Raw genomic sequence first — 25,164 nt, 5'->3', positions numbered from 1 at the left:
GAGGGAGGAAGGGTAAAGAGGGTTTCTTCCTGGAGCAATGAGCAGCGATCATCTCAAGACTGATGAGCTGAAGCCTCATCTTCACACTACTAACGGTAACATGTTCATGTTATATAGGACGACGAGGCGTCCCTGGTACTCATGAGGACTCATCAACGAGGCGTCCCTAGTACTTGTGAGTCCCTGGAACTCATGAGGACTCATCAACGAGGCGTCCCTGGTACTCGTGAGGCCCTGGTACTCATGAGGACTCATCAACGAGGCGTCCCTGGTACTCGTGAGGCCCTGGTACTCATGAGGACTCATCAACGAGGCGTCCCTGGTACTCGTGAGGCCCTGGTACTCATGAGGACTCATCAACGAGGCGTCCCTGGTACTCGTGAGGCCCTGGTACTCATGAGGACTCATCAACGAGGCGTCCCTGGTACTCGTGAGTCCCTGGTACTCATGAGGACTCACCAACAAGGCGTCTCTGGTAATCAAGAGGATGTTGTTAAAGATTCGCTACCTGGAACAAAAAGTTCAAAGTAGCCCGGGCTATGGTGAGCCTGTAGTGCCTTATAAATCAAGAGGAGTGATGAAGGAGAGGGCGTCTGTGGTACTCACCTGTCAGCCTGGAGTGCCTCAGGGGGCAGGAGCACCTGATACCCGTCCCCTGCGCCGCCTCCCTCAGACATCTGCCACAGGAAACAATGAGTTACTTCTCGATGCCTTGACAAACCCGCCCTCTCAACTAATTGGTCGCGTTTTTTACGTTATCTTAGCCAACGTTACTAATAGAAATTATTATGAAAAGTAACGGCTCTAAAATGGCAAGGTTTTCTATGCATTGGACTCTATGGGTTAAGTGGGCTGCTTGGGTTCGTACGTTTACCACCCAGAGAGATAGATGTTCATTCAGGGTGAACATCAACAATATTGTTCCCCAAAACAGCTTCCTTAACCCCAGGGTGAGTTTCAGTTATGTTCAGAGGATTTTAGGATTCAAATCTTCATTATTCTCTCTTCTTTGTGTAGGCTTTCCACCTCTTGGACCAGGGTTCGTGTTCCGCCTTACTTCTTAAAATATTTTTTTGAATTAATAGTTTTAAAAATATTGTCAGTTTAAGAAAAGCAGTTAATTAGAATTCACACTAGGCTTGATGAGACCGCTCCCGTGGATACTGACCTCTATGTACTCACAACATAAGCACTCAGGCGGTTTTATCTCTAACTATATTTAACCTACCACAAAATTCCATTAACATTTTTCATTACTGAAACAAAAGTTTGATACCAGCTGAAATTAATTTTTTTAAAAGATATCATCTTCCTATGAAAAGTTATCTCAGCATGTCATATGCTCTCGTCTATGTTCTGTCTATGCTCTAGCAAACCCAACTTTATAATTATTTATTTTTTGTATTATTTAAGTCAATGTTAATTATAACAAATTATGCAAACTCTATCATAGAAGTTATTTGATTTAGAAATCCCTAAACTTTTCGAGTAAAGGGGATTTGTAACAATAAATTTATCCATAAAACATTTTTGCCTTTAATTTGTGTATTATCTTAATTGAAATATAATAATAATAATAATAATAATAATAATAATAATAATAATAATAATAATAATAATAATATTCTTATTCTTCTTATTATCATTATTATTACACAGAGTAATCACACAAATGTGACTGCATCAATGAGAAACTCCGTAAGAGCCGTGATGAGGGTTCGAATCTATCCGTGGGAACACCCACCGAATAGGTTCGAACCCTGATCACGGCTCCTACGAGTTTTCTCATTATTAATATTATTATTTTTATTATTATTATTTGCTTGAGAGTCAACAGATCAGAACAAACGATAACCTCTTACGATAGCGAAAGACTCACCTGTGTATCCTTCTCGAGCAGCGGGAAGACAACACTCTTCTTGCCGGAGCCGGTCTTCTGTGGGGCCTTGGCGGCTTTCTTCTGCGCCTTGACGCGTTCCTTCTCTGCCTTCGCTCGTTCCTTCGCCGCCTGAGCTTTGCGTTCCTTCTCTCTCTTCTTCATAAACCGAAAGGCCACTTGTTGAATTTCTTGCTCCTCTTCATACCTGCAGTCCCTGTTGGGCGGTGAAGAGAGAATTCCGTAGCCTCATGTTGCTGAATGATTATACCTAATGATAAATGTGATATATAAACGTGAATATAAATTAGACGACTTACTGATATACTGGCATATATAACTGGGATATATTGAGATACTGAGACATACTCTTACAACAGTAACCCTTGTTAATAGAAACCTGTTTTAACAGAAGCCTGTGATACCATTAGCCTGTGCCAGTAGTATCCCATGTTAATAAAAAGTTCTATTAACAGTAGTTAATATTAGCCGGTATTAACAGTAAGCCCTGTTTATAGTAGTCTATGTTAAGAGTAGCTCGTGTTAGAAGTAGTTCATATTAGCAGTAGCCGTGTTAATAGTAGTCCGTGTTTATAATAGCCCGTGTTAATAGTAGCCTGTATTAACAGTAGCTCGTGTTAACTGTAGCCTGCATTTATAGTAGACAATGTTAACAATAGCCCGTGTTAATAGTAAACCGTGTTTTAAATATCAGAGAACTTCAACACACGGTGATAACACTCGATTGTCAGTGTTCCAGAGCAACAAAGATCGAATAAGGATACAAGTGTTTACACAATAAAGTTACCCACCGCTAGGCTGGGTTCATCAGGCATTCCCACAACCACTTAATAAACCTGTACATCTTCCTTCAAACACAACTTTGTTTACATTAAACAGTTTGTGAGCTCCGAGGCACTGTGAGGTTGTTTCTAACAATAGTAACCTTGAATTGTGAAGATTCGATGATCGTAAACTATTTTATTTAATATAAACAAAGCCACAGTGATGGAGGAAAGATGTCTAAGTTTCTTAAGTGGATGCGTAAATGCTTGATAAATTATGCCTCATGGCTCGATTTAGCCGAATTGACTGTGTCTTGTTGAATTATGTGGGTCGGTTGGTATGATCAGCACAAATCACAATAGACATCTGAACTGTAATATTTAATTGATGTTCTATAAGTATTGTTTACAATCATTACCGCAGCATCAATGATTTAGGGGTTAATAGTACGTATTGTGACGATCGTCAATACTCAGAAATCTAACGTTCTTAGCTTTTAGATAGTAATATACTGATTAGTAGGAATTATTTTAAAATAAATGAAGCTAAAATACAAACTGAAATAAATACATATTTATTTAGCAAAAACATAATGCCACTGTGCAAGGGCGTCATACTGAACAATGAAAACCGTAGCTTCTAAATTTATGGGAGTCAAGCAGTGTTCGAAAGCCTAGTTAGCAAGGGGCGTGATAAATGCTGCACCGGTATTTAATTACCAAATGGTAATCATTTTAAGCACTAAATTAACGAGTCGGGTTATAATAAAAATAAATTATTTTATCAATTTGCATAGAAAAATTTAAACTGTAAAAAAATCGACCAATTGGTCGCATGATAAATTATAGTAATTTTAAACAATAATTTCATTAGGCATTTTACAATTTATAATACATACCATCCTCCTGTTTTGATAGTACTTACAGTAATAATGAGGACCATAGTATATATACCGACAAACAACGAAACTAGAAAGTAGAAATCGGCGTTATTGAGTTGGACAAACCGGAAAACTATTTTCTACATACAAAAACAAACTAAACTAACATAACCTAAACTTCCTAGGCCTAATACACGATATCTGAGGCCTAATATAATACATGTGTGCGCTTTACTAGGCCTAGGAATATTTGAGTTGGTGTTTTAGCTTTATTTTTTCCGACTCTATAAGTGAATATTCCAAAGTTCTACTTTCTAATTGCTTAGAACGGCAATGTTTGTTCTATGTTGAACATAGGTACAAAAACTACTATTTAAACAGGAGAATGTATTGTTATAATAGTAGTGATTTTTTCTTTATAAATGCAAATACAAATATCTATTTAGGTAAAGTACATACATACAAGGTGAGATACAAAAAATTGATGGATTTATAGAGAGCTAGTACATACAATGCCTAAAGCCACTATTACGCAAAGCGTTTCGGGCTTAAATCTATAATGTTCGTTATTATTTCAGAATCACTATAAATCCCACCAATTCAGAAACATTCATTTTATAGCGGGAGCCATATTGAAACCAGCCGTCAGGATGAAGTTCCCGCCAACAAGCGCGCGCGCGGCTGTGATTGGCTGGGCTCTGAGTTGCCCAGCGGCACGCCCTCTGCCCTCACCAGTGTGTGAAGCACCAGGAGAGGAGACAGATGTGTTCCCCAGTCATGTCATGTGGCGCCTCAAGATTTGCGCTCCTGCACCTCTACAGAACACAAGAGGAGGAACTTGCCACCCTCAATATACCAGCGGAAGTATCTAGTATCTGGACTCCATGGAGGACTATGCCAGGAGTGAGCTACCTAGGACCAGGAGAGCCAATATACCACCATTCTAATAAATCTGGACTTCTCATTCCTTAGACCCTGGCCACAAGGTGAGCTTTTGACGTGTATTTCGCATAATTCATTGTGTCTGGCGACAGGCAGCCAGTTTATATGTACAGTACATGTTAGGGTTATCGAGCCCCCCCCCCCCTCCAGGGACGAATTACTGAAGCTCCCCAGGATGCAACCCCATAACAAGATAACTCCTGGGTACCTATTTACTGCTAGGTGGATAGGGGCATGAGGTGATACGAAATGCGCCCAACCATTTCTGTGCCGCACGGGATTTGAACCTGGAATTCTCGATTGTGTGTCGAGAACGAACCAGGGGCCAGATTCACGAAGCGGTTACGCAAGCACTTGCGAACGTGTACTTCTTTCCTCAATCTTTGACGGCTTTGGTTACATTTATTAAACAGTTTACAGACATGAAAACTTTCCAATCAACTGTTGTTATTGTTACAAACAGCCTCCTAGTGTTTCGTAGCTCCTGAACTATTTAGTAATTCTAAACAAACCCGCCAAAGAGTGAGAAAAGATGGACAGGGTCATAAGTGCTTGCGTAACTGCTTCGTGAATCTGGCCCCAGTCTACAACCAGGACCCGGGACACTCCTTACATATAAAGATATATACACACAGGTTTACCCAACTATTGATGTATATACTGAAAGTTTACATTAATTGTGGACAGTGTTCAGGACTAAAGTACACTTGGTTATTGGCCAGTAAACATGTGTCACGTTAATTACCCTCCAAAATTGGTAGCCCTTGAGTGCAATTCCAAACCAACCTGCTTTGCTGTTGTTGCCATTGCTAATACTTGTATACGCTTTGCGTCTTAGTGGCTTTATTTAATATGTAACCCCGGTACCTACGAATAAGCCACTGTAGCATGTTCGTGTGTATATTTTATGAATACAATTATTATATTGTAAATGTATGAAGCGTGGCGGTGGTCCTACGTAGTGTTTACATAGATGGCGTTGGTGACTACGCCATTATACGCCGGCAAATATGAACGGACTGCTTTGTGAGGAAGGAGGAGTATGTTCCACTGTATTATTCGTATACAGGCGAGGAGTCACAATAACGTGGCTGAAGAATGTTGACCAGACCACACACTACAAGGTGAAGGGACGACGACGTTTCGGTCTGTCCTGGACCATTCACAAGTCGATAAATATTATTCATATACTCCTATGTTTTGTCTTATGTAGGAATTAATGGATCGATATTCATGTTAGTCTCCAAGCACAGTTTGCTTCATTACGGACTCACAATCAGGGATCCCGGGTTCAATTCCTGGGTGGAACAAATGTTTGGGCTCATTTCCTTAATGCCTCTATCACCTAGCAGTAAATATTTAGCCGGGAGTTAGGCAACTGTTGTGGGGTTTCAACTTGGGGAAGATGTGTGTATAAAATATATATATATATATATATATATATATATATATATATATATATATATATTAGTGATGGAAAAAAAGAAGTGTAGGTGTTCGGCAGTCCTCCCAATGGCTGGTGTCAATGCCTGTAACATTAAAAGAAAAAAAAATGACTGCGTAGCTGTTGTGTCCTGTGGCAAAGTAAGGCAAAACAAATAGTATGAATAATGAAACTTTAATTAAATTTAAAACAACTTATGAATAAGACAGTTCCTTGGCTATGTACAGTGCAAACTCACAAGATTAAAAAATAACAAAATAATATAGTGGTGACGTTACTCTAAAATGGATAAAGACAAAATGAAATTAACAGGTGCTGAGAACATCCACTAATAGACAGAGCGTATATCTGATGGTTGTTTCAGCTTGAGAGCACAGAATATTCTAACTCCAATGGCTGGTGCAGGCCCAGACATCGGCTAGGTAGATGGCGTGAGGTGCAGAAGTGCAGTAGTGCAGACATCGATTTACCAATCAGAAGCGGGCAGACTGGAAATGCTAGTTTGGTGATCGGCAACGAGGGAGGGGGGAGGTGGAGAGCGAGTGTATGATACGTTTGCGCCTGGCAAAACGTATTTGACTAAATATGTACTACACTTGCTTGTAGTATCTAGATGTTGTAGATGTACTGAAGTAACATGACGATAGGAAAGAGCAGGCCAAATCTCTCTTGAAGGAGATTATCGTAACATAGATTTTCTTTTTCTTTAAACACAAACTTAAATATTCCTAGGCCTAGTATATCATATATGTACTTTGTTAGACCTCAGATATCGTGTATTAGGCCTAGAAAGGTTAGGCTAGGTTAATTTAGTTTGTCTTTACACAAAAAATTGAAAATAGTTTTCCGGTGTGTCCAACTCAATAAAATGTGCACTATTATAATATTTACTATTAAAACTAGAATCTAAAGTAGTTTACAGTATACTCTGTAGCATTATGTATCCTTACGAAACTATTTATTATTTGCTTAATAATTTGTTATAATTATCGATGTACTATCTTGCGTGTCAATGTATTGTTACCCTTAATTGTAATAACTAAACGCGTTTATCGTAAAGTTTGGACGGAACGCTGCGCATGCGTAGTGGCAGTATAACAAATGTTAACACCCGCTTTGTTAACATCGTAATCAAACCCTCATTAATGTTTTGCATCAATAAAATATTTTTTACAAATGTATTAGCATCAAAAAAGAAACAAAAAGCCAAAAGCCAAAAGCCTAGGTTACTGTTTGTAAGAGTTTTCTATGAACTCTCATCGTTTTCTTGGAATTTTTGGATCCATAACTATTTCGTTTTTGTTGGGGGGACAGGCAACTTGCCCAACCATTTCTGCACCGAATCACCTTCTGTAGTTGATTGTTCAATAAATCTCTGAACTATATGTTTAACACATCTCTAACCCTGTCCATGGAGGACAGAAGAAAATGTATATATATGCTGGTTAGCATTGTAAATGTATGACCACGTCTGTGACAGAAAATAATAATAATAACAAAAGATTCTGTCTCCCTCGGGATCCCCGAATGTGAGTTGGGAACGCCAACCACTGTACTACCATCGTTCGTTGTTTTCATATAAGACATTACATCATAGACACGGTATTACCGTTTAAAAGCAAGATTATGTGCAGGACTCTGCACATAATATCCACTACACTACAACCTCTTCAGAAGCACTTAAAGGTAATAGTCGTGAAAATTCACACACACAAATATATATATATATATATATATATATATATATATATATATATATATATATATATATATATATATATATATATATATATATATATATATATATATATATATATATATATATATAAGAGAAGACCTTGTGGATTCTCACTGAACACTTTAATCTTTAACATAACAATGCTTCTTTAATCTTACCGAGTCTGAGCTCGGCAAGAAAGTGAAAAGATACGCGATCTAATATCACAAAAAAGTATTTCAATAAATAAGCAAATTAACACTAAATTGTTACCCCTTTGGCATCGCCGGCCGCTGGGCCTGGTTCATCATCATCACTTGTGACCAGCCGAGGGTTTAATGTAGCCTCTGTGGCTACACAACCATTTTAGTCTCCGCATTTTTGGGCACCATTTTCTTATACTGATACTGGGATTCATTCTGGACCACTTTGCGGGCCCTCACTCTATGGTCCTCGCTCCATGGTCTTGACACCGTATCTTTACTGCTGGGATCCTCACCTCATCTGTCCTCATGCCATACCCGCTCACCTCATGGTCACCCCTCACACCCGGATTATCCACTGATAAGGTCGACTCACTACGGACATCCGTGTGACAACAGCCGTCTTCTTCGTTAGTTATTCCTTGTATGGTTACATTTTCTGTGGTTTCCTCAGCCAGTTTCTGTGTTCACAGTGTAGACGCCTCGTGATGCTCGCGCGCTGGGCTCCTCCCGCAGTACTTCCTCCTCATATTTTAGCGGGCAAACTTCCCTCAGATTTATGTTAGTTTTCCTTTGTATACTTTGGGACGCGTCGTGAGATAAAGTCTATTAATCCACGGTGCATGGTCTCTTACTGAGATGGTCAGTAAGAGTAAAGGTCAGTAATGGTCATATATTTACGGTCCCAGACTATTTTGCTCCCTAGGCTTCCAACTGCTGGACCAGAAAAAATAAAACTTCAATTTTCAAGAACAAATTTGCAGATTTTCTTCTATTACGTTATGCAGTTCTTAAAAATTCAAGGTCGAATTTTAATTATTTTATTATGTTTTCTTAAAACAAGTAATTGGTATAAAACTGCGACCCACAGAGGTCAGTACTGCCTTAGTTGGCAGTACTCAAGTTGGCCTAATGGTAGGACCAGTCCTGACCCTACTGCTGCTCAGCAGGAAGTATGGGTCCCCTACTGCTGCTCAGCAGGAAGTATGGGTCCCCTACTGCTGCTCAGCAGGAAGTATGGGTCCCTTACTGCTGCTCAGCAGGAAGTATGGGTCCCCTACTGCTGCTCAGCAGGAAGTATGGGTCCCCTACTGCTGCATGGTTTCTTAAACTGCTGCTCGACACTGAGTGTGGGGCCCCTACTGCTGCTCGACACTGAGTGTGGGGCCCCTACTGCTGCTCGACACTGAGTGTGGGGCCCCTACTGCTGCTCGACACTGAGTGTGGGGCCTCTACTGCTGCTCGACACTGAGTGTGGGGCCCCTACTGCTGCTCGACACTGAGTGTGGGGCCTCTACTGCTGCTCGACACTGAGTGCGGGGCCCCTACTGCTGCTCGACACTGAGTGTGGGGCCTCTACTGCTGCTCGACACTGAGTGCGGGGCCCCTACTGCTGCTCGACACTGAGTGTGGGGCCCCTACTGCTGCTCGACACTTAGTGTGGGGGCCCCTACTGCTGCTCGACACTGAGTGTGGGGCCCCTACTGCTGCTCGACACTGAGTGTGGGGCCCCTACTGCTGCTCGACAGTTGAGTGTGAGGGCCCCTACTGCTGCTCGACACTGAGTGTGGGGCCCCTACTGCTGCTCGACACTTAGTGTGGGGCCCCTACTGCTGCTCGACACTGAGTGTGGGGCCCCTACTGCTGCTCGACACTGCCCTCGGTATACTGACGTCCACATCCACGTAAATGCCCCCTCGGTCATGCTCATTTTAATAACGAGTTAAATGCCATGCAGAGCACCATGCCTTCTGTAGCGCTCCTGCAGGAGGTGGCGGCGGTGTTGGCCGAGTGATGGGTATGGTGTCGGCCGAGTGATGGGTATGGTGGCGGCCGAGTGATGGGTATGGTGGCGGCCGAGTGATGGGTATGGTGTCGGCCGAGTGATGGGTATGGTGGCGGCCGAGTGATGGGTATGGTGGTGGCCGAGTGATGGGTATGGTGTCGGCCGAGTGATGGGTATGGTGGCGGCCGAGTGATGGGTATGGTGGCGGCCGAGTGATGGGTATGGTGGCGGCCGAGTGATGGGTATGGTGGCGGCCGAGTGATGGGTATGGTGGCGGCCGAGTGATGGGTATGGTGTCGGCCGAGTGATGGGTATGGTGTCGGCCGAGTGATGGGTATGGTGTCGGCCGAGTGATGGGTATGGTGTCGGCCGAGTGATGGGTATGGTGGCGGCCGAGTGATGGGTATGGTGTCGGCCGAGTGATGGGTATGGTGGCGGCCGAGTGATGGGTATGGTGTCGGCCGAGTGATGGGTATGGTGGCGGCCGAGTGATGGGTATGGTGGCGGCCGAGTGATGGGTATGGTGTCGGCCGAGTGATGGGTATGGTGGCGGCCGAGTGATGGGTATGGTGGCGGCCGAGTGATGGGTATGGTGGCGGCCGAGTGATGGGTATGGTGGCGGCCGAGTGATGGGTATGGTGGCGGCCGAGTGATGGGTATGGTTTGGGGCTGGTACTCAACTAGTTGTGCTTGCGGGGGTTGAGTTTAGGCTTTTTAGTCCCGCCTCTCAACCGTCAGTCAATTGGTGTACAGGTTCCTGGGCCTATTGGGCTCAATTATATTTAAATTTAAAGATGTTTATGGAGTCTGTCTTCACCACATCACTGCCTAATGCATTCTATTTATTAGCTACTCTGACACTGAAAAAATTCTTTCTAATGTCTCTGTGGCTCATTTGGGTACTAAGTTTCCATCTGTGTCCCTTTGTTAGTGTTTCCACCCATGCTAGTAGTTTGCCCTTACCTACTCCTGTTAATTCCTCTGGGAATTTTGTAGGTGGTAATCATGTCGTCCCCTAACTCTTGTCTTCCAGTGACGTAAGGTAAGCCAGTAGCCTTACCTCATAACTCATACCTCTCAGCTCCGGAACTAGTGTGATGTCATATCTCTGACCTTTCTCTTTACCTTGTGTTTGGCTAGGTGTGGACTCTACACTGGTTCCGCATACTCCAGGAATGACCTGACATGGGTGGTGAAGAAGGTTCTAAATTATTCATCACACAGGTTATTAAAGGCAAGTCTTAGGTGGGATATTCTAGCATATGCCGCTGATGATATCCTTTTGATGTCGGCTTTTGGGAACAGGTTCGCTATGATATCGACCCCCAGAGCTTTCTACCTGATTCTTGGCGGGATTTCATCTCCCATTTGATATCTTGAGTACTGCCTCCTGCCTCCTACTCCTATTTTCATTACTTTACACTTGAGTTAAACGGTAGTAGCCATATGTTGGCTCCCTTCCTTCAGTTTGTCAAGGTCATCTTCTACTTTCATGTTGTCCTCTATCTAAATCCTTCACAGAATTTCAGCATCGTCAGCAAACATTGAGAGGAATGAGTCTAAATTCTCTGGAAGATCATTTCCATATATCAGAAACAGGATAGGTCCCAGTATAGAACGCTGTGGGACTGAGGTCTCACCCCCTCGGTTACTTGCTGTTTTCTGTTGCTTAGTGATGAAAAATGGTAAAGGATATGCTTATGCTAGTGTTTTATGGCGATGGCCTAAATTCGTGTTTTTTACAGTAGATATGAGCACACACTCACACTAGGCTGTGAGATATGTGTACGTGCGAGAGCGCGCACAAGGATAAAAGGAACAGAAGGGATATGATCACAACTGACAAGATACTGAGGGGACTAGATAAGATGGACAAATATAGCCTCTTCAGACTGTGAGAAAGCAGGACATGAGGACACAGGTGGAAGCTGAAAGCCCAAATGAGCCGAAGGGACGTAAGTGCCCTGAACGGGTAGTTAGCAAGTAGAATGCTCTAAAAAAAAGTTGTGGAAGCCACCTGCATCTACAACTTTATGGCTCAATTCGACAAAGAATTTGAAAGTCAGAGTAGTTAGGTTGTAACGCAACAGGTACAAGGCTAATAGGCGAGGCATAAAGAGCTAGGCCTCACTCTCCCGTAGTCACTGATAGGTAAATACACACTAGGATGTTCATGACTGTCTGGAACCCGATGTTTTATTTTGAGAATCAATGTAGTTAAATTGTGTAAATAAACAACGTTGTTTTAATAATAAAGAACCTTATTCCGTGACATTTGTGGTCATAAATACGGTCGGCCCAAAAGGAAACAGGTGTCTGGGACGCTAAACTACGACACTATCACCTCCACCTTGTATACTATCGTACATAAATTGTCGCAGTGGGCTGCGAAATGTCGATAAATCACTTGAAAAAGTTAAACACACACACGCGTGCACGCACGCACGGCCAAGCAGACATAGCTCAGGAGTCGTATTCCTAAGAGCCCGGGTTCGATTCCCGGCCAAGGAAGAAACACATAAGCAAATTTACAAATTTATTTTACCTGATGATCCTGTTTATTTAGTAGTAACTAGGTACTTGAGAGTACCTAGTTAACTAGGTACGGGCTGGATCCTGGGGATGTGTGTGTGTGTGTGTGTGTGTGTGTAAGAGAACTATTTAGTAGATAAGATAGATAAATAGATCGCGAAGCAGCACATTAGACAACCGACGGCTAGAAAGGCGGAGACCAAGAGTTAAGAGCTCGATCGTGCTGGCACAAATATTAAACACACACGCACCCGGAGACACGGAGGATCACAACAGACGAAGGGTGACATCTGACACGGTGGGTGACAGAACGGACACGGAATGAGATAGAATAGACACAGAATGAGCTAGAATGGATGCGGAATGAGACAGAATAGACACGGAATGAGACAAAACAGACACGGAGGATGACGCGGCCGCTGACACAAGCGCCCGTAAACACTTGTCGTGGCATATGTGAAGCAGCGAGGTGACCTTCTCACTCACCTTTGTGGGTGGTGAGGGGGGGGGGGGGCGCCCGTGCCGCCCACACACTGGATAACGGTGGCCGGCCGTGCCGCCCACACCAGCTGACGGTGTCCAGTGGAGGTCAACACTAACAGGGTCAGAAGTGGCACGAAGCTGGACAGTGCCAAGGCCAGAATTGTCAACTTAAAGCATTTATCTGGCACTCCGCACACTGCAGCGGTAAGTGTGTGTGGCATGGTAAGTGTGCCTGGCATGGTAAGTTTGTGTGTGGCATGGTGAGTGTGTGGAAAGGAGAGTGTGTCTAGCAGGGTGAGTGCGCTGGGAGGGTGACGGGAAGGGCATGTTTTCCACACATGCACAAAATTACTTTCAAGTTAGTTTGAAAGCCTTGGTAACTTCTGAAAGTCAGATTGTGAAAAATCCTGTCTCAAGTTTAGGGTGAAAATACATACAAATTTGACGCATACGGTCCTATACACCGCAGTTGCACGGGACAGCAGGTGGCATACATAGAGAACAACTTACCCGGTGGGTAAGACGAGAAATAGGGACAGGAGGATGATTGTGGGGAAGAGTTTATTCTAGACAGAGAGATACTGCAATGGCATTAACCCAACTGCTATTGGTCTGCAATTCAATTTTGCCAGCTGCTGTGATTTATATTGCATCATATTTTGGCCGATGGGGATTTGTGCATCAAAATACGATGTACCATTCGAGAGGACAGATTCATGAGACCAGGAGCCATGGCAGGAAGTGCAAAATAGCCCCGTTGAAAAGCAGAGGTGCAATAGGTATGCCGAGACAACTCCATCAACATAATAAAGGCCCGTGGCTGTTTTAACACACTCCCTCAAGACATAAGGGACATAACTAGCCAGCCTAGTTATGTCCCTACTAGGGTAACTCACTACTAGGGATCCCTGCTAGGGACTAGAGCCTCTCGTGGTATTCAAAAGAGAAACTGATAAATACCTCCAAAGAACACCTGATCAATCGGACTGTGATTCATACGTCAGGCTGCGAGCAGTTGCGTCCAACAGCCTGGTAGACCAGATCACCAGCCAAGAGGCCTGATCAGAGATCGGGCCACGGGAAGGTTGAACCTATTTGAACCAATTGAAGGTAACCGCAAAATAAGGTGAATATCTGTTGCGACTCTTAAGCACTTGCTTCACTTGTTCATGTCGGAGCTCATTTTAGTAATACAAATTGATAACCAGATGTTAAGGTCTAGTGTAAAACAGAGTACAATGAAATCGCTTTACAGTGGTCTTTTGTTGGATGTAACTTACTCGTGGGCCAAACCTGTTAGGTGAGAGAAACCCCATATATTCACAAATGTGGTGGTTTAGGAATCGTGAAGTATTCCACACGTATGGAACAATATACCACTCCAGCACTCTGGAGTAAAATATAATACACCGAATCTGAAGGCTCTCTTTGTTTTAAATAGATTTCAATAGTATGATCATTAGTAAACACGAATTGAAAGTTCATATGCAGATAAGTAGAGAACTTAACATTCTGAGACACGCCTCTCCACAGATGAACTTTAGATTTGTGTTTACTAATAATATCATTAATGGAACCTCGCCCGTCTCACATCTGGGTCTGTGTATCATTTTGTGTGTTAGAGCTGTAATGTTAATGTTCGATTTGCGTGTGTGTGTTTGTTTGTTTTCGTGTGTGAGTGTATATACTGTTTGTACCTGTAGGCTCGAGTTGTTAGCTCTTTGACCCCGCTGAGACGGGGCCGGAGGACAGGTGGCGAGACGGGGTCAGAGGACAGGTGGCGAGACGGGGCCAGAGGACAGGTGGCGAGACGGGGCCAGAGGACAGGTGGCGAGACGGGGACGGAGGACAGGCTTGAACTACCTCAATCGACCCATAAAGATTTACCAGGTGTGTAAAGAAGTGAGAAGTGAGGGAGTTTTATAGCTGTGGTGAACGTGCTGGCGGTCCGTGGCGCCTCTTGGCGCCCTCACCACATTGTCTGGCCCGGTGTGGGGGTGGCTGGGGTACTGATTTAGGGGGGAGGGGAGGCTGGGGTAGTTGTTTAGGTGGGGGAGTGGTTTAGGAGAGAGGAGGGTTGGGTAGTGGTTTGGGGGGGGGGTGCCAGGCTGTGACCAATACAAAGCCTGATCATTGTACAAAGAGGGAATGACCTACTACAGTTTAGGTAACTGGCAGATTATATATATACAATTTATATTTTTTGTTGGAGGCAGAAGTAGAAAATGCGGCTGAAGAGTGAGACAGGTGGGACGTGGCGAGGCTTGTTTAGGCACTGGCTGCCTGTTTCTCTATAGCATGACTCGCTTGGTTTATAAAACACTAATGAATCTTTGCTCACTAATCACGTAAGCCTTCAGTCTCTGTTGTTGGGACTAGATGTGTTGGTAGTAATATCTCTCTCTCTCTGTCTGTCTCTGTTTCTCTCTCTCATTACCAAGTCCTGCATACCCTTCCCATGTATCTTCATACCACGTCCTGTATTCCTGTCGAAATCCGGAACTGTGACTATATAACAAGCAATATTGTTGATCAGTTTCCTGAGTAGGCCACAAATGGTTAGCCACGTTTTCTTTCATCTGATATATTTGTTAACCTATTAGTAAATAGGTACCCGGGAGTTTCCCAACTGATGTGGGTTACATTCTGAAGAGTGTCAGTAGTTGGCCTATACCCTAGGTCTAGAGAGACCTCGAGAAGTTCCTGTCCTCGACAACTGGAATAAGATACTTACGGATAGAAGGGTTCTTTATTAGCCATGATGCCCCTTGCGACACGAACATACTCTTGAAGGCACTAAACAACACATTTCCCATAAGGCCTGAGTGTTTTTGAATGGCTGCGTGAGAGTATCGATCCTTAGTTGACTGTCCCGGAGTGACTGGTGTAAGAGGTGAACGTGAGTGAGGCTCTACGTCACGCTACATCCTTTGGGGAACACCCCCCTGATATGTCACACCGACAGTGACTACGTGGGGGGGGGGGGAGGGAGGGATGTAACACTGCATGCTCTGTCTCGTAGCCTTGCATCCCTGAGGCACTTATTGCAGCTCTTGATGTATCTGCTCTTAAATCTGTAGATGGACGTGGCTGGGACCACCTCTTCCCTCCTGGCCCACCACTCACTCACCTCTCAGACAATCTCACGAAACACGACATGCGGGAATCGACGCTTCCGCTCGTATCCAGCGGATATGTTAATATAGAAAAGGCTTTCTTCCAATAATCCCATGTCAGTTTTTACTGTGGCGGTGAAATGACCAGCCCATCCTCCTGAAATAACAGTACTCACAGTAACTATTTCGTGGAAAGTACCAACATGTAGTGATGGATCACTAGTAATTCACTTTTTTAAATTTAATTTTATAGTCCTGAAAAACTAAAACTAAAAAAAACATTCTTAAATATTCTTAGGCCTAGTATATCACATATATGTACTATAAGGCCTAAGATTTTGCGTATTAGGCTTAGGATTCTAGCAGAGGTTAGGCTTGATCTTATATTTATGTTGCCGTAAAAAAAAATTCTAATTTCTTAAAATTTAAAATAAAAGTCAACATTTTGGTGGTTCATCATTACCTATTGTATCTTGACCATATAGATCCTGGCCCCGGGCCGCGCTTGAGAAGTAGAAGAACTCCCAGAACCCCATCCAGGTACAATCCAGGTAAAAAAAGTACTTGAATTTTATAAGGATAGGCTGGAGGCCATATATGCAGCCTAGTCAACACTGGCGGCGTTGCTCATTTGCTGTTTATGTACCTATAAGCCTCAACCTTCTAATTTGAATAAGTTCATTGATATATACATACCTCATTTATGATCAGCACTTGATAATTTCTTAAAGATTTACATTTTTACTTACTAACAATTCTAATGAAACGGCACTGAAGAATTAAAGATAATCCTGGTAACTGAATGATTGCTTACGTCAGAGTATTCAATGATATGTGTGTGTTAAGCTACTCTGATAAGGTCTTGTATATACAAACTTGTCATCATTATGGAGAAGATACATTACTGTATTTTATGACAAGATTTATGCTATTGCACGTGTTGATACATTCACGGTGGAAGCAACGCTGCTTTAAACTATCTGAGAATTTATAACGGAAAATGCAAGTGCAGTAAATATGATTTACCTGGATAAATTTCATGAATTATGTTACTTAATCGTTGATAAATGAGCCAGTACCTCACGGAACCTCAGGTGTGGCAACACTAGGAGCCAGCACCTCACGGAACCTCAGGTGTGGCAACACTACGAGCCAACACCTCACAGAACCTCAGGTGTAGCAACACTACGACCCAACACCTCACAGAACCTCAGGTGTGGCAACACTACGACCCAGCACCTCACGGAACCTCAGGTGTGGCAACACTAGGAGCCTGCACCACACGGAACCTCAGGTGTGGCAACACTAGGAGCCTGCACCACACGGAACCTCAGGTGTGGCAACACTAGGAGCCAGCACCTCACGGAACCTCAGGTGTGGCAACACTACGACCCAGCACCTCACGGAACCTCAGGTGTGGCTACACTAGGAGCCAGCACCTCACGGAACCTCAGGTGTGGCAACACTACGAGCCAGTACCTCACGGAACCTCAGGTGTGGCAACACTACGACCCAGCACCTCACGGAACCTCAGGTGTGGCAGCACTAGGAGCCAGCACCTCACAGAACCTCAGGTGTGGCAACACTACGACCCAGCACCTCACGGAACCTCAGGTGTGGCAGCACTAGGAGCCAGCACCTCACAGAACCTCAGGTGTGGCTACACTAGGAGCCACTGCTCCAACCAACTACGTCTAATGTAAGACAAATCACAAACATTGGGGAGACAAACACAGGAGTACTATGATGTTATAACCTGTGTGTGACGGAGAAGTGTCTGACGGGTCATTCACAAGGTCTTCACAGACACGACCGCGTCATGACTAAAGCTACGGTACTCATTCTTCAGCCCATCCCCCTGATTTGGTGGTACTTATAGTAACGATGAGGACCATAGAACATATACCGACGGTTCTTATATAACCTGAGATTATAGGTTCTTATATACTGGTGTTAGCTGGGATAGTGTTAAACAACTTTTTTTTCCTCTTTATTAAATAATATACAATATAAAGATTCTATTTACATCAATTTAGAAGGGAAAATACTGCATTATATATAGTTTATATAATTCTCAGTAAACCAATTATAAAAAATCTCCCAATCCTGAGCTTCCCATTTCTAAGTTCTCAGAAAGGAGTTAGAACACTTCAACGTTACGAGAAAAGTGTTTGGAGTATAGCGTGATCACATTACTCAGGCTTCACCGTGTATTGGACATTATAATAGTGAGTGTCCAGTTGTCAGTGATTGGAAACCAGATGACACAAGATACCTGCAGCTATCTCAGTCACTTGTGATACCTGAGGTACACCTGGTACACCTCACTGGTACACCTCTCTCAGTGAGGTTTACCGCCTTGTGAATGTCCTGTGATACACGAGGCTACAGTTGTCCTGGCTTGGGGGCCTTCGTTTGACACCAGAACTTGCGGCATTAAAATGTAAACAATCATTCCATGTATGGTAAACTCATATCCCGTGTATGGTAAACTCACAGCGTATGAATGGCAAACTAACCTAAGAGATTGAGATATTTGATGATTTTTATAAGATATGTATTTCCCTCGTGAGGCAACAACATTGTGTTCCTTCATGTAGCTCGACCACACACACACACACACACACACACACACACACACACACACACACACACACACACACACACACACACACACACACACACACACACACACACACACACGGCCAATTTGTTGACACCCCGGGTGAATGAGGGCCGACGTAAGAGATAGGAAAGAGTGTGTAATACTTACACCAGATTTATCTTGGGTTTGTCTCCTGCCTTGCCGCCGCCGCTGAAGAGAGCCATCACCCAGCCGCTGTGCTCCCCCTGCCTCTCAGCATTAAACACTTGGTGGCCCACCTGCGCCGCAAATGTCACAAAGGCCGCCGTGGTGACGAAGTGACGCTGGATCCGGGGGAGTTGCGGCCGTCTCTGGGGCCGGGCATGGCACGCCCTCCGTCCTGAACGATGTTAGTACTCTTCACGACCCTTCCACGCCCTGGACCTCCTCCACACACCACACATTCTTCCACACGCCAGACACTGTTCCATGTACTAGATACTGTTCCACACTAGACACTATCACACACACTAGACACTGTTCCATACACTAGACACTGTTCCACACACTAGACACTGTCCCACACACTAGACACTGTCCCACACACACTAGACACTGTCACACACACTAGACACTGTTCCATACACTAGACACTGTTCCACACACTAGACACTGTCCCACACACTAGACACTGTCCCACACACACTAGACACTGTCACACACACTAGACACTGTCACACACACTAGACACTGTTCCACACACTAGACACTGTCACACACACTAGACACTGTCCCACACACACTAGACACTGTTCCACACACACTAGACACTGTTCCACACACACTAGACACTGTTCCACACACTAGACACTGTCACACACACACTAGACACTGTCCCACACACACTAGACACTGTCACACACACTAGACACTGTCCCACACACTAGACACAAATGCCACACCTTTGTCACCGCTGCGTAAGATTCTTGACAGTGTCACATAATCTCCTTGGCACTGTGACGTAAATTCCTTGACACCGTCACGTCAGATTCTCAACACCATACTGTAAGATTTTCAACACTGTCACATAAGAGCTTAAACACCGCTACGTAAGATGGTAGGACAGAGATGGAAGGCACTTATCAGGAGAAAACGCTATGCCGGTATAGCTATGTAGCAGTTGGACGGGATATGTGGATGTGGGGGGGGGGGGAGGAACAGTGCCTAACCACTCTGACCTTCGCAGATCGTACACCGACCCAGCAGGAGGCGAAGGGCGTCGCTCTTACGGATGGGTCAAGTGGTTGGTGGCACGGCAAGACGTCTCTCCCAGGGGGTTACCGTGTGGTGATTTCGGGGCTCACCGTCCCCGCGGCCCGGTCCTCGACCAGGCCTCCTGTCGGGGTGGATGAACACTTGTGGAGATGGTGGTGGCGCAGCGTAGAGCACGACGCAACTGCACACTCCTCACCAACCTTGAGTCCCGCTGACCAACTGTTCTCCGAATAAACGCGGGATTAATCCCAGGTATTCCATCCCAAACAGTTTACAATAAACTACAAGTACCCAATAATTACAGTTTCATATTATGAGTCCTGACACCTGGCAAATGTCGTGGCGGGTTTGTATAATCCCGTAGAGATTATGAACACAAATGGTATTGAGAAAAATAAAATAGTTTTGTATTGAGAAGACAATAAAACTTAGATTACTAGCGTCGGCCGCCAGTCCAAGAATGTCTTACAACCCAAGGCCCAGTACTTTGCCAATAAGATGTATACTCAAGTCGTGGTTCAGTTCTTGGGTCCCACCTTTCTCAGTTATAGTCGAGTGACGGAGGGAATTATCAGGAGGAAACCCCAAGTCATTACGACTATATAGCACTTGGAATGGGTCAGGTTAAGGCCTTTGCGGGCTATTTATGCCCCAAGCCACATCTTGGGTGGATTAATCTTTATCAATCATCAATCAGGATAAGGATTTGGGATGGGACGGGGGGAAGGAATGGTGCACAACTACTTGGACGGTCGGGGATTGAACGCCGACCTGCTTGAAACGAGAGCGTGCCTCTACCGTCCTTAAGTTTAGTTCTTAAGTCTTAAGTTTACAATCTCTGAAGATCGCTATCAGACTTTAGGACGAAGATAGGCCTATCCCCAGGCTGAAGGTGTCAGATCTTACAATAAGGAGAATAAACCTACTGCAAGCTGAAGGGCGGAGTTCAACCTTAGGACACAGATAGGCCTACCCCCCCCCCAACGCTGAAGGACGGTGTCAGACTTTAATAGACACTATAAGCCGTCAATCTCGAGGAAAGATGTAGAGGTTTCGTAAGGGGAGACGGGAATGTGTGATGGGTGCTGGCCCAACTCATGAGTTCCTCCAACACTTGTATCTTGTACACTTATATATAAATACCTGATGATGGTAGTGGGACAGGGATATATATTGGTACTTTTTGATGGTCCATCACTATACTATATGGTTCAACCCACAGTGGGTTGTGGGTTGAGCTTTGGCTCTTTTGTCCCGTCCCTCAACCGTCAAGCAACAGGTGTACAGGTGTGTACTCATCTAATTGTGCTTGCGGGGGTTGAGCTCTGGCTCTTGGTCCCGCCTCTCAACTGTCAATCAACAGGTGTACAGATTCCTGAGCCTATTGGGCTCTATCATATCTACACTTGAAACTGTGTATGGAGTCAGCCTCCACCACATCACTTCCTAATGCATTCCATTTGTCAACCACTCTGATACTAAAAAGTTGTTTCTAATATCTCTGTGGCTCATTTGGGCACTCAGTTTCCACCTGTGGCCCCTTGTGCGTGTTCCCCTTGTGTTAAATAGCTTGTCTTTATCTACCCTATCAATTCCCCACACACAATGTGGGGACAAACACACACACACACACACACACACACACACACACACACACACACACACACACACACACACACACACACACACACACACACACACACACACACAATGTGTGTGTGTGTGTGTGTGTATGTATTCACCTAGTTGTGCTTGCGGGGGTTGTGCGTTGGCTCTTTGGTCCCACCTCTCAACTGTCAGTCAACTGGTGTACAGGTTGCTGAGTCTATTGGGCTCTATCAAATCTGCATTTGAAACTGTATTGAGTCAGCCTCCACCACATCACTGCATTCCATTTGTTAACTACTCTGACACTGAAAAAATTCTTTCTAATGTCTCTGTGGCTTATTTGGGTACTAAGTTTCCACCTGTGTCCTCTTGTTTGTGTTCCACCCGTGCTAAATAGTTTCTTTTTCCACATTGTCAATTCCCCTGAGAATTTTGTAGGTGGTGATCATGTCTCACCTTACTCTTCTGTCTTCCAGGGACGTGGGGTTTTAGCTCCCGTAATATTTCCTCGTAGCTCATTCCTCTCACTTCTGGGACTAATCTGGTGGCATACCGTTGAATCTTCTCTAACTTTGCCTTGTGTTTAACTAGGTATGGACTCCAGGCTGGAGTTAGGGGGACCTACGGGGAGCTCAGTAACTCTAACAGGTTTTGTGTCATTCCGCAACAAAGGGAACTATACTTTCTGTTTAGTCAGGTGTGGTGGTGGTAGTGGTAGTGGTGGTGGTGGTGGTGGTATTGGTGGTGGTGGTGGTGGTAGTGGTGGTGGTGGTGGTGGTGGTGGTAGTGGTGGTGGTGGTGGTGGTGGTGGTAGTGGTGGTGGTGGTGGTGGTAGTGGTAGTGGTGGTGGTGGTGGTGGTGGTAGTGGTGGTGGTTGTGGTAGTGGTGGTAGTGGTAGTGGTGGTGGTGGTGGTGGTGGTAGTGGTGGTGGTGGTAGTGGTGGTGGTGGTAGTGGTGGTGGTGGTGGTGGTGGTGGTTGTGGTGGTGGTGGTAGTGGTAGTGGTGGTAGTGGTGGTAGTGGTGGTGGTGGTGGTGGTGGTTGTGGTGGTGGTGGTAGTGGTAGTGGTGGTGGTGGTGGTGGTGGTAGTGGTGGTGGTGGTAGTGGTGGTAGTGGTGGTGGTGGTAGTGGTGGTGGTGGTGGTGGTGGTGGTGGTGGTGGTAGTGGTGGTAGTGGTGGTGGTGGTGGCCGCCTTGACACTCGCCCCATGATTACTAAGCCTTAAATCCCACACCAAACGAAACTATTCGTTATTTTTACACACTTTTACTTTTCAATGAATGTACAGACGAACAAGAAGCTGTATAGGCAGCTAACTTTGGCATAACAGGCTTGTATAGGCTTAACAGCTAATTAAGACTGAAGAAGCATATCTAGACCAACAAGTTGTTCATGCTATCACGAACAATTAGAAATGAGATAAAGAAACGCTAAACAAATTATGAAGTGCATGTAGGAGTGGAAGCACAGACAGCCCCCTGAAGGATTCTTTCAGATATATCAAAGACTAGGGAGAAGAATGGGCCACTGAACGTGTGATAGGCTAGGCAACTGATGACAGAGAAATGGGTACTGTAAATAAGTATTTTTATCTGTAATTATTAGTGAATATTTGATGATATATCAGCAGTGGAACAAATCTATTTAGGTGGTGGAGAGGACAAGTTGCCTAGTTAAGTCGTTACCAGAGATGAAACTATTAAAGAAATAGTTAATTTAAAGCCCAACAAGTCTCCATAGTCATAGGAATTATTTGCCGAGGTCTTTAAGGAATGTGAAGATGAACGAAGTAAGCTCTCGTCTTACATATTTAATAAATCATTAGAGTCGAGTCGAGTACAAGAAACGCCGAGTTGCGAATGTGGTGCCAAGCTGTCAGAAAGTAGATCGCCTCCGTCAAACTATCGGACAGTTAACTTTCCTGTTGATCGTCCGACTAACGACGTTTATAGGAAAATTGCTTGAATTGATCATCGCAAAAACAACTCGTTTACACCTTAATATAAAGCAATAAAGGACTCACAACATGGTTTTACTGATGGAAGATCGTGTTTAAATAATCTCCTAGTTCTTTGTTTGGTATTAGGGGGTTATCCAAAGTTGGATAACACCGTTGTTATTTCAAAGGAAACATAGAGTTAGCATGAATGGAATTAGGTCCTACAGAAGGGATTTAGACAGGATTGAGCAGCAACATTTACAAATTTTCAGACAATACCATAAATAATCGGTAATAAATTCAGACTCAAATTCGCTACAAGACGATCTAGAATGGCTTTTAAAATGGACAAAAGATTCAGAGATGCCGTTTTAATGTTTTTAAATCCATGGTGTTAAGGCTAGGTAGTGGCAATAGTGCACCAGCTACGAGCTGGACAATGTTGAACGCTAACAGGATCTAGAAGTTGTGACTTGTTGGAGTCTAAATCCACATAAATCAGTGCATAAATGTGCGGAAGGTAAAGCAGTTATGAGGGGGGAAGTGCTATGCCAGTATGACTATGTAGCACTTGGAAGGGATATGAGGACAAGTAGCTGGGATAGGAGGGAGGGAGGGAAGAATGGTGTAAGATTGTGGGTTTTATTTGCATTAGTAATAAAACTCCTGATGTTATTCTTGAGCTGTATCTTGCGCTTGTTAAGCTTCATTCAAATTATGCAGCAGAGATATGGTCGCCATATTGTAGAATAGACATCAATTCGTGTACAGATACGGATGGCAAAACTAATCCCAGGTAATAGAAATCTCTCCTATGAAAAGAGATTATTTGAATGAATTAAATAATTTGTAATCACAATTCAAGATTTAAGTGATGCTCACTTAAAAGGAGATTAAGAAAGCTTAATTTATATTCTTTAGAAAGGTGGAGAGTAAAGGATAACATGATTGAAGATGCCCGAAACGCTACGCGTGCTAGTGGCTTTAGGTATTGTATGTACTATATCTATCTTTAAATCCATCATTATGTATGTAACTCAATGTATGTACCTTTACCTGAATAAAAAATCTAAATCTAACTCTAAAATAAACTGGATGAATGAGTATAATAAAGGAGATATTAATAGGGGTGCTAAATATATCATCACAAAATAGAACTCGAAAAATTGGATACAACTTAGATAAGTTTAGAGTCAGGAAAGACCTGGGTAAATATTGGCTTCGAAACAGGGTTGCTTATTTACGGAACAAATTACTGGGTAACATAGCGGAGTGCGATCATCGGATTGTTTCAAAGGTTAGAATATATATGAATGAGTTGGAGTACACACAGGACCTGCCTCGCGTGGCCCAATATGCATTGTGTAGTTTTTAATATTTTTATGTTCTTGTGTGATAATGTACAGCTCATTTAAATTGCAAGGTGTAAGGCCTGTCGTCTGTCAAGGTCAGTAAAGCAACAATTTTCCTCGTTTTATTGTCTTCATTAAAGGTTAAGGATTAACGTAGTGTCATGTGTTTGTACAAGAGTGGTGTGTATCTAAAGAGAAGGACCTCCTTCCATGTTCATACAAGGAGAAAGGCTCCTCTCAAGTTCTACAGCCAGCTAAAGACACAGTGGTTACTGACCTATATATGTTTGTACTTACTGAAGATTCCTTGAAGGTGCTTTTGCAGTTGCACTGAAGAATGCCATTACCAAGTGTCTAGACTATGGCTTTGCCTTCCTCATATCAGGAGCCATAGAGACGCCATTGAGCACCTCACCTGTTGATGTTTCTCAAAATTTTCAAAGACAATGAAGGGGAAAAACACTGTCTACTACAAGTAGGAGAGCTACAGTGATGTTTCTTAGATGATGGAATCCTTGTTTAAGCTCTGTCACTGTCATCGTCCACGACCGCTACTCGAGGGAGGCAGCGAGGAACTCTGGGTCAGTTGAGTGCTACAGAGAGCAGGAAGCAGAGAGGGGAAGAAGGAGGAGGAGGAGGAGGA

General features: G+C 43.9%; 1 protein-coding gene across 2 annotated transcripts in view; it reads right to left on the bottom strand.

Annotated features, from left to right (window-relative positions):
• Positions 1 to 19,567, bottom strand: part of LOC123773325 (uncharacterized) — an 83,523-nt gene extending 63,956 nt beyond the window's left edge. The window contains exons 1-4 of one of the 2 annotated variants that reach the window (XM_069318072.1): positions 19,312 to 19,567; positions 18,539 to 18,749; positions 1,880 to 2,093; positions 607 to 677 (exon numbers count right to left, since the gene is read on the bottom strand). In XM_069318072.1, coding sequence (XP_069174173.1) covers positions 607 to 677; positions 1,880 to 2,093; positions 18,539 to 18,594 — 341 coding nt within the window. In that variant the 5' untranslated portion in view covers positions 18,595 to 18,749; positions 19,312 to 19,567. Of the gene's footprint in view, positions 1 to 606; positions 678 to 1,879; positions 2,094 to 15,383; positions 15,768 to 18,538; positions 18,750 to 19,311 lie in introns of those variants that run through there. The other variant, XM_045766946.2, reaches the window with a different exon arrangement.
• Positions 19,568 to 25,164: the final 5,597 nt, after the last annotated feature.

This window comes from Procambarus clarkii, chromosome 89 (assembly GCF_040958095.1).
Source record: "Procambarus clarkii isolate CNS0578487 chromosome 89, FALCON_Pclarkii_2.0, whole genome shotgun sequence".
NCBI lineage: Eukaryota > Metazoa > Arthropoda > Malacostraca > Decapoda > Cambaridae > Procambarus > Procambarus clarkii.
This window is presented reverse-complemented; position numbering and strand designations above follow the sequence as displayed.